Source organism: Notolepis coatsorum (genome assembly GCF_963971535.1).
Source record: "Notolepis coatsorum genome assembly, chromosome: 10".
In the NCBI taxonomy this organism is placed as follows: domain Eukaryota; kingdom Metazoa; phylum Chordata; class Actinopteri; order Aulopiformes; family Paralepididae; genus Notolepis; species Notolepis coatsorum.
In genome coordinates, this window is record NC_140174.1 from 11,057,276 (window position 1) to 11,067,724 (window position 10,449).

At 41.9% G+C, this 10,449-nt stretch overlaps 1 protein-coding gene across 1 annotated transcript; it reads left to right on the forward strand.

The window, feature by feature from the left end:
- The first annotated feature begins 207 nt into the window (after positions 1-207).
- csf3a (colony stimulating factor 3 (granulocyte) a) lies at positions 208-8,476 on the forward strand. Its single transcript, XM_084323268.1, has 4 exons — positions 208-546; positions 5,133-5,240; positions 6,204-6,344; positions 7,707-8,476. The coding sequence occupies exons 1-4, from the start codon at positions 382-384 to the stop codon at positions 7,887-7,889; spliced, it is 597 nt and encodes a 198-aa protein (XP_084179394.1). The 5' UTR covers positions 208-381; the 3' UTR covers positions 7,890-8,476.
- Positions 8,477-10,449: the final 1,973 nt, after the last annotated feature.

Genomic DNA, 10,449 nt, shown 5'->3' on the forward strand with positions numbered 1-10,449 from the left:
GAGAGAGAGAGAGAGAGAGAGAGAGAGAGAGAGAGAGAGAGAGAGAGAGAGAGAGAGAGAGAGGGAGGGAGGGAGGGAGGGAGGGAGGGAGGAGAGAGAGAGAGAGAGAGAGAGAGAGAGAGAGAGAGAGAGAGAGAGAGAGAGAGAGAGAGAGAGAGAGAGAGAGAGAGAGCTGCTGAGAAGCTGCTGAGGAGAGAGAGAGACTGCCTGGCGGCTTTGTGTGTTGACTTCGATCGTGGTCACTGCACTGCAAGCCTATGACTATGAGGATTCGTTGCAGAAGAAGACCTTGAAGAAGACCATAAGATAAGAAGACGTCTCTATATTAATAATAATAATAATAACAGCTCGTCTTGTTGTCTCCGCTCCCCAGTCTTTATTATGGCCGCCGCTCTGGTGCGCGGCGCGCCTCTGCCGCGGGGCTCCTCGGGTGGTGCGCGCGGCGGTCCGCTCCAGTTCTCCGCGGCCGCGCAGGCGAGTCGCTGTCTGGTGGACAAGGTGCTGCTCGCCATTCCAGAGACGCACAGGTCCTGTGTTCACAACGGGGTAAGTCTAGAAAGAGGCGCCTTCACAACGCGTTGCTTGGTTATTATTATTATGTTTGCGCAAATTCAACTATTATATTAAAATAATTATAAAATGCAGACTTCATTTTTTTTGCCCCATAAAAACTGCCTGACTTAATTTCAGGGGATATGCATTCAATCAAGATAAGGTTATTATCCCAAGTACAGTATGTACAGTATCTACAGTTGGGACGTTTTTTGTCCCAGGGGTGCAGGAAGGAAGGTTTAAAGGCTGCTGCATTTTACGCTGCTGTCGCGACGAATGTGCGTCGATCTTTGGTACTAGTTTATATAGTTCATTTTGTTAGTTTATTATACACTCCATTGTATTTTATTCCACCCTTTCTTATTTTATTCTATACCGTAATGGTCTGTCGGTTAATGTCGCACCACAAACGACCAAATCAAATTCATTGTATGTGAAGAACACGACTTGGCATTTGGCAATAAAGACCTTTCTGATTCTGATTCTGAATCTCATGGGCCTATATAGGCAGGACGGACTAGTTGGAATCAGTGCGAGTTTGATTGATTGATTGAAAACTTTATTAACAGATTGCAGAATGGGTACAATACAGTACAGCTCAATACACACAATTGTTAAGGGGATGCAGACCAGAGAAAGACTTTCGTCTTGTTTACATCAGGGTCCCCCATTTTCAATTCATCAGGACATATATGACATACATGACATACAGATAGTCAGTACTGCTACATCTATACATTTATGACATACCAGATTTGCAAATACAGTACTGTTTGTGATACAGAAGGAGTCAAGAAAAGGGAGTATATTTGTAGAAACTGTACATTGGAGGAGGTTGGGTGCGGTTGAGTGGGGGGGGTTTGGTACATTGGGATATTGACAACCATACTGGGTAATTTACATTGGAGGTGGTTGGGGGGGGGGGGGGGGGGGAGAAACACTGTATAAACAAGCAAAACTGTACATTGGGGGGGGGGAGACACTGTACAAACAAGCAAAATTGTACATTGAGGGGGGGGGAGAGACACTGTACAAACAAGCAAAATTGTACATTGGACTATTGACAAAACCATACTAGGTAAATGACTGTACATTGGAGGGGGTTGGGTTAGGACATTTACAGGGGCCAGTTTCGAATTGCAGTCTCCCGTAGGTGTTTTTTGAGAGTGTTTTTGAAAGTGGGTAGTGATTCACATTCCTTTACAGCTTTGGGTAGGGCGTTCCACATTGATGTGGCATAATTGCGAAACGTGTTTAGTCCCTTGTTTGAGCCGAATCTGGGTTTAACATGATTTGTGGAGCTCCCTCTGGTGTTGTGATCGTGGTATTCACTGACCTTTGGGAAGTATTTTGACATGTACATGGGTACCTTGGTCGTGTAGTGTATCTTGTAGACCAGGCCCATTGCAAGTTGCTGTACTCTGTCGTCTACTCTAAGCCATCCTAGGTTGTCAAAGTGGGCAGGGGTGAGGTGGGTTCTAGGAGTAAGGTCAAGCAGTAGTCTGACCAGTTTGTTTTGAGATGTTTGTAATTTTGTTTTTAGCGCCTTTGAGGTGCTTTGGTACCATGAGGTGCAAGCATAGTCGTAGTACCCTTGAATGAGTGCTCCTGCCAGAGTCTTCAGGGTATTCTTGTTTACCAGTGAGGAGATCCGGTACAAGAAACGGGTTCTTTGGTTGACTTTTTTTATTACATTGGATGCCATTTTGTCACAGGAAAGATTTGCCTCTAGGATGGAACCCAGTATAGGTAATATCTTCTTTCCTTGTGACAATATTGTCACCCACTGTAACTGAGAAGCCGTCGGTCTTGCTGAGTTTGTTATTTGAACCGAAGAGAATGGACTCTGTTTTGCCCATGTGTAATGATAGTTTGTTATCAGCGAGCCATATGCAAATTTTGCCTAGTTCTGAGCTGAGGGTTTTTTCAACCTGTAACTTGTTCTTGTCAGAGACCAGCAGGGCTGAGTCGTCCGCAAACAGTGTATATGCAAATAAGACTTGTCTGTCTGTATGACAACCATTCCCTGTAGAGTAGACTAATGTTCAGCATAATTTAACATAGAACATGTTTCCAGAAACGATTCCTATCACTAATATTTCGGTCAAGCGAATCAATCACAGGTTAGTCTTGAATAAATATATTAAACGTGCGTAATATATCTGTACATATCCTACTCTAACTAATCCTATTAGTTACGCTGCTGGTCAGTAGTGTCGTATGTCTCTATTTATATAATACAACTCTGTAGTACATACATCTGATTAGCACTATTACTCAGTAGTAACCCTGATTTACACATATTCTTATAAATATCTTGGTTTTATGAGCTTCATAGAAGGAAGGAACATATAGGCTACTGTCTGAGTCAGCAGGAAGGGCGCTAGGGGGTGTGCTGAGTAAAATGAAAGTGTGCACTGACCTTGGGTTTTCAACATTTACACAACTATTTGATTCAATGGTTGGTTCTGTTTTATTTTATGCTGCTGGAGTGGGGTTTTGATGATGCACCTGAATGTAATGCTATCCAGAACTGGGCCATAAGATACTTTTTTAGGAGTCCATAAATACACACCAAAAGGGGCTATAGAAGGGGACATGGGTTGGGACTCTTGCTTGGTCAAGCAAAAAGGTGAAATGGTTAGGTTATGGAACCGCCTGGTCCAGCTGCCAAGTGACACGGTGACAAAAAAGATCTTTAACTGGGACAGAGCACACGGTCCTCCCTGGTCAAGAGAGGTGTCCATGATTTTTTCTTCTGCTGACTTAAGTATGATTTTTATGAACAATCTGCAGTGTAAAAGGTTCACATAATTAAAACAAAATTATCAACAATCCATCAGGATAAGTGTAAGGTGTATGGAGATATGGGAAAAACCTAAACTTAGAAAATATGTTGAAATTAAAGATGATTTTTTTTTACGGAACCTTATATAATGTTAAACTTAAAGAGAAGACGGAGGGGCGGCTAGGTGGTGTAGTGGGCAAGGCACTCGCCACCAATGCAGGAGACGCTGGGTTCGAGCCCAGCTCTCCGCATTGCCATCAGCTTGGCTGGTCGTTCATATAACACACAATTGGCAGTATTAGAGGGTGGGAAAGCTGATGGGTGGGGATCGGACGTTGTGGACAGCGACTCCTACAGGTCGGTTGGTGCGCCTGCGCAGCAGAATCAGGAAGCGACGGGGGCGGCGTGTCCCTCCCAGCTCCCACGCAGACCCCCGACGCTGAGAGATCGCGCTGTGCAGGTGAAAAGATGCGACGGCTTCTTCCTCGAGTACCGGAGGGGACACGTGATGTAAGGCTTCATCCACATTGCAGCCGGCTTGTGGGAGGCATGGCCTAACAGCGTTCGAGACAGGGGAGGGTAGAATTGGACGATACGAAATTGGGATGGGAGAAAAAATAGAAAATGAGAGAAAAAGTAGATAAAAAAAAAAAAAAAGAGAAGACGGAGGTCTCTGTGTGCCCAGTTGAGGTCTGGCACCCTGCCATTGGCTGTGGAAGTGGGTAGATTCCAAGGTAAACCTGAGGAGGAGCGGTTGTGTGTTCTATGTGATCTGGGAGTGGTGGAGGATGAATATCATTTTGTTTTTTATTGCCCTTTGTACAGAGATTTGAGGAGGGCTTTATTTGAGAAAATTCTATTTGTAAATCCGGATTTGTTTTGGCAGTCTGAGAGTTGTATGTTGAGTTGTGTGGAGATCTTCAGTTTTGCAGGATTTCTGGAGAAAGCATGGCACTTGAGACAAAACACACTATATCCTATATAATTAAATTCCTCGTTTCTTTAAACATACATTGCTTACAGCTTGCTACATTATGTTTTATTGTGTTTTTTTTTTGTGTGGCCATCTTGGTCTATATAACTTATTGTCAATGTCAAGTATACTATTATATACTTATTGTTTATGTGTCTTGTAAGCCCATATGTATGTAAGACACGAAAATAAAAAACATCAAATCAAATCAGTACTAATTTATAATTATACCCAGTTTAATCTACATGACAATACATTTGAATCTAATCTAATATTTACCTGCATAATCCTTTTTACATATCTGTAGATACTATATCTGTACATATGACCTAATACGCTGCTGGCCAGTATGACTTATACTGTCTTTATACCTGTATATATTTTAATACTACAACTCTGTACATACATCTGATTAGCACTATTACTCAGTAGTACTAATTTATATATTTTATACCCAGTTCAATCACCTGCACATTGTATATATTACTATCACACTTTACTGTTACATGTGCACTCTGGTTGGATGCCAAACTCCTTTTCATTGTGTACTTGTGCTGCATGATGCCAATACATTTTAATCTAATGTAATGTACAGTCTCTTCCCCATCATATGTATATATTTTCTGTCAGGATTTCTGGGTAACTACTATATTTTTGCATATCGTATATGTCACAAATGTAACAGTACTATATACCTGTATGTCATGTATGTCAGTTTACGCTGGTTGGTCGTGATGACTTTGGTCTAAAATGGGTAGGCTGTACCCCTCCCCCCTGATAATGAGAATGTTATCGATAATTTTTTTTATTCACTTATAGCATTTGATACTGAACTCCACCGAGAATGCAAAACTTGTGATCATGGCGTCCAACATCGGCATCCCCCCCGCCCCCGCACTCCAAGCCGTAGGAGACAACTTTACTCTGGTGAGCACCGGCTCTGGGAACACGCACCTTTAACCCTTTCACTACCACACTACAGAGGGTTCACCCTTTCACAAGCACTACATGTTAACCGTTTCACAACAACACCACAGACGGTTAACCCTTTCACAACCACACTACAGAAGGTTAACCCTCTCACAACCACACTACAGAAGGTTAACCCTTTCACAACCACAATACAAAAGGTTAACCCTTTCACCACAGACGGTTAACCCTTTCACAACCACACTACAGAAGGTTAACCCTCTCACTACCACACTACAGAAGGTTAACCCTTTCACTACCACACTACAGAAGGTTGACCCTTTCACAACCACACTACAGAAGGGTAACCCTTTCACAACCACACTACAGAAGGTTAACCCTTTCCCTACCACACTACAGAAGGTTAACCCTTTCACTACCACACTACAGAAGGTTGACCCTTTCACAACCACACTACAGAAGGGTAACCCTTTCACAACCACACTACAGAAGGTTAACCCTTTCCCTACCACACTACAGAAGGTTAACCCTTTCACAACCACACTACAGAAGGTTAACCCTTTCACAACCACAATACAAAAGGTTAACCCTTTCACTACCACACTACAGACGGTTAACCCTTTCACTACCACACTACAGAAGGTTGACCCTTTCACAACCACACTACAGAAGGGTAACCCTTTCACAACCACACTACAGAAGGTTAACCCTTTCACTACCACACTACAGAAGGTTGACCCTTTCACAACCACACTACAGAAGGGTAACCCTTTCACAACCACACTACAGGTTAACCCTTTCATTACCACATTTAACAGTCTGTAGTGCGGTAGTGTGAAAGGTTAACCTTCTGTAGTGTGGTAGTGAAAGTGTTAATTCATTCAAGATCACCAAAAAAAGGGGGGGGGACAAAGGCAACATGTATTAATTATTATTTTAACGATTTGTTATTGTCAACAGGCGATGTGTGTGAGACGCATGTCCGAGGGCCTGCAGCTGCACCAGGCCTTGCTGCAAGGCGTCGTGACGAGGCTGGACAACCAGGACAAAGTGAACGAACTACTGGGCGACACCAGAAACCTTCTCATTCAGATCCATAAGGTACCGCACTCAGAAATCAAACTCAAATTTCCCTCATATTTCTATATTCAGTGATTTATATTGTGTACACCGTTTATTTTATTTCCCCATATTTTTATATTCAGTTATTAACACTTTAATCGCCTGAGACGCCGAAACTCGTCTTTCCCCGCCATGCTCATTCTGCTGAAGACGCCGTAACACGTCTTTGATATCAATATTTCAAAAAATCTGTGATCGAAATCATATTTCTCCCCCGGGGACCTGAGATATACTGCTGAGCTCCACTCAACTCTCTAACGGTTCAAGAGCGCCATCTGGTGGCCGATCGGGGGATCGCCCAGGGTAGAAACAGGATGTAGAAGCTGGTGCTCATTTCAATTCGGTCCGATCACTCGCTATAGGTCCCGGGACTCGAGCTCGACACAATACATAGCGATCCGTTGCCAATAACTCGATAAACAACATGATTTGGACGTATATACTATTATACAACCTGGAAATGGATCGGGTATTTCTCCATCCCATAATAGAAAAAATTCTGTTCCACGCTCATCTGCCAACGGCGCGAGGAAGCTACGGTGAGTTTCAGCGTTATTTTCTAATGTCCTCGATACTAACTGCTCTAATGATCATATCACCCACACTAGATGAATGATATAACGTTGCCCACGGAATTATAAACGACCCCCCGCCCATCCGGTCAACATCAGATCATACGTAGTAACTTCTAGAACTACGTGGTTGAAATTTTTTATCTGGCACCGATCGCTATCAAACTGTATTTGATCATCAATATAATGCATTTAGGGCTATAAATCAAGTTCTGGAGAAAGCTCCAGAAAACGATAAAAACATACTTGTACTTTAGACCGTATTTTAGTATGAATATGTGAATGAAAAAGTATAACGTTGCTACACCCTGAACAATAGATATAGGACATTGAATGGGCCATAATAATGTCAATTTAGCAATACAATTAAAAAAGTTATAGCCCTGCAAAGAAGGGGAACTTCTCCATAGACAAATAGAGCTGGCTAGGGATGGTAAATTATGAATTTAACCATGGCAATCAAAGTGTTAATTATATATTTCTTTTTCTTCAATTTTTTTTATATTCAGATCAGATTATATTGCCTATATTTACGTCTTTCTATTACCCTGCCCATACCTGTACCTCCTCTCTCCCCCATGCTGCTATGACACCCGAATTTCCCCCAAGGAGATCAATGAAGGAATATCTTATTTATGCCCTTTATTTATGCTCCCAAGTGGTCAAGCACGCATTCAGGAATTCCTCAGGTGCACGGTTACCTGAAAATCACAGAGACACTTTATTTTATAACATTTTATATTTATTAACATGTTATTTTGTGTCACAGATGCTGCAAATGGTGTCCGAGCCGCAGCCACCCACCCCCACTGTGGCCCTGCATCTCCCTGGAGAGTACGACGTCCAGGTGGCCACACATCTGACCCTGGATCAGTTCCAGTCTTTTGGACAGGATATGGTTCGCAGCCTACGGAATATAACCCAGGAGGATCAACACTTCCCAGACAATTGATGGACAGGATAACTGGCCACAATTGACCTCATCGTATCTCAAACCCCGCCCTCTTTTTCTCCACCCTCCAATCACAACTGTTGTTTCCCTCTGACAAACCTTTGGCCTATGTGCAGAACATGACTTAGCGACTTTTTTTTATTATTATTATTATATAAATCATGGCATATATTTATTTATTTATCAATCAAATAGCTATTTTCTATTTAAATATATTTATATATTTATTCATGTATTTATTAGGTGTTGGTGCTTTTATTAATGAGATTTGATTAACAGGGGACAACCTGTTCTTCAATGTTTGTATACAGATGTATATGGAAAAAATATATAATAATAAAAAACATTTATACAAAGTAACAGAAAAAGGTTAATTAATCCCTCTTTTTCCAATTTGTCTTTACTACTTCATTAAGAAGCAGTAATCCCTGTAAGCTTTATAAGCTGTTAACATTCCACAAATGTGTAATGGAAAAAAATGACGTACGACGTAATGTGTTCTCATAATACAGAATTAAGAATTTGAATAAAGTATTTTTGTACGGATCTTTTAAAAACTCATGCCACTAATTGTATTTTGTGATGGAACGTTGTATTAAAAAGATATATTTATCTTGAGAAAATTGTCCCATTTTCTTAAAGGAAGATCACATGTGGAAGAGAGCCAACTGTTTTCAGTTTTCCATGTCTTGCCATGACCTCTTGACCTCTGGGAGGAGCAACAGTCACACCTGTGCTGTCCGGAGTCAACCAGAAACAGGTGTACTCAATCTGCCCTGAATTAGTGCTTTCATTACTAGGAGAGAAGAAGAAAAAACACAAAAAGACTGCTTCCGTTTGCTCTTCCAAGTGCGTCTAAAAGAGTTATTCTTTAGTGTTAGTTAGTTTGATAACGCTGTGCGTTTGTTTAGTTCCATTTATACGGCCAATTCCAGTGTCTTCCCTGATATTTGTGATTGACTTTGTTCAAAGCTAATGAGGATTTGAGTTTGATAATTATTGGTTAACGGTTTAAATTGAGTTTGATTGTTGTATAAAAGTGAATGTGAGGGAGATATGGGTTTGTTAGCGTCTGTTCATGCAGTTTGTTTAATATCTACCAACTGAATGATTACATGGGTTGAATTATAATATCGTACCTATTTCTCTGTGTACAGACCCACCACTTGTTAAATAATATCATCTCTTTCTGTTCGTGTAATTAATACAGACACACCACTTTACGTTGGGGAACACCAGGTCAAAAGAAAGTAAATTTTCTGTGGAATCTGTTGCTCGCTCTGCCATCACCCCAGTCATCACACGCACATCACTACGAGAGTGACCCCTGCACAAAAAAGGCAGGAAATTAGACCCAGGCAACTACCGCCCTGTTTCTATTCTTACCCCCATCTCGAAAGTCATGGAAAAAATAGTCTACGAACAGGTCGAAAAGTACCTTGCGGAAAAAAAATCGAATCTACGAATTCCAATCTGGCTTCAGAACATCCCACTCCACTGACACATGCCTTCTCTATTTGAACGACCACATCAAACAAGATGTGGACGCGGGCAAATACTGCAGCATGGTCATACTGGACCTCCAAAAGGCTTGACACTGTCAATCACTCCATTCTGATTGACAAGCTAAAAGCAATTGGTTTTGATAATTTATCAGTGAGCTGGATGCAATCCTACCTGGAGGGGAGAGAACAGATGGTAGAGGTAAACGGTACCCTATCCCCCCCCCCCCCCCCTCCCAGTGAGCTGTGGTGTTCCGCAAGGAAGCATACTAGGACCGTTACTGTTCCTAATTTATGCAAATGACATGTCATCAGCTTGTGACTGCAACTTGTTCCTGTTTGTGGACGACTCAGGAACTCTGCAGAATCTGCACCTGGCTCGCTGATAACAAATTATCATTACACCTGGGTAAAACAGAGTCCATTCTCTTCGGATCAAATAAAAAAACTCAGCAAGAGCAACGGCTTCTCTGTTACAATGGGTGACAATATTGTCACAAGGAAAGATGAAATTACATACCTGGGTTCCATCCTAGAGGCAAATCTTTCCTGTGACAAGATGGCATCCAATGTAATAAAAAAAAGTCAACCAACGAACAAGATTCTTGTACCGGAAGAATACCCTGAAGACTAACAGGAGCACTCATTCAAGGGTACAACGACTATGCTTGCACCTCATGGTACCAAAGCACCTCAAAGGCACTAAAAACAAGATTACAAACATCACAAAACAAACTGGTCAGACTACTGCTTGACCTTACTCCTAGAATCCACCTCACCCCTGCTCATTTTGACAACCTAGGATGGCTTAGAGTAGACGACAGAGTACAGCAACTTGCAATGGGCCTGGTCTACAAGATACACTACACCACTAAGGTACCCATGTACATGTCGAAATACTTCCCAAAGGTCAGTGAATACCACGACCACAAATCATGTTCAACCCAGATTCGGCTCAAAGAAGGGACTAAACACGTTTCGCAATTATGCCACATCAATGTGGAACGCCCTACCCACAGCCGTAAAAAAAATTGAATCCCTACCCACATTCAAAACCG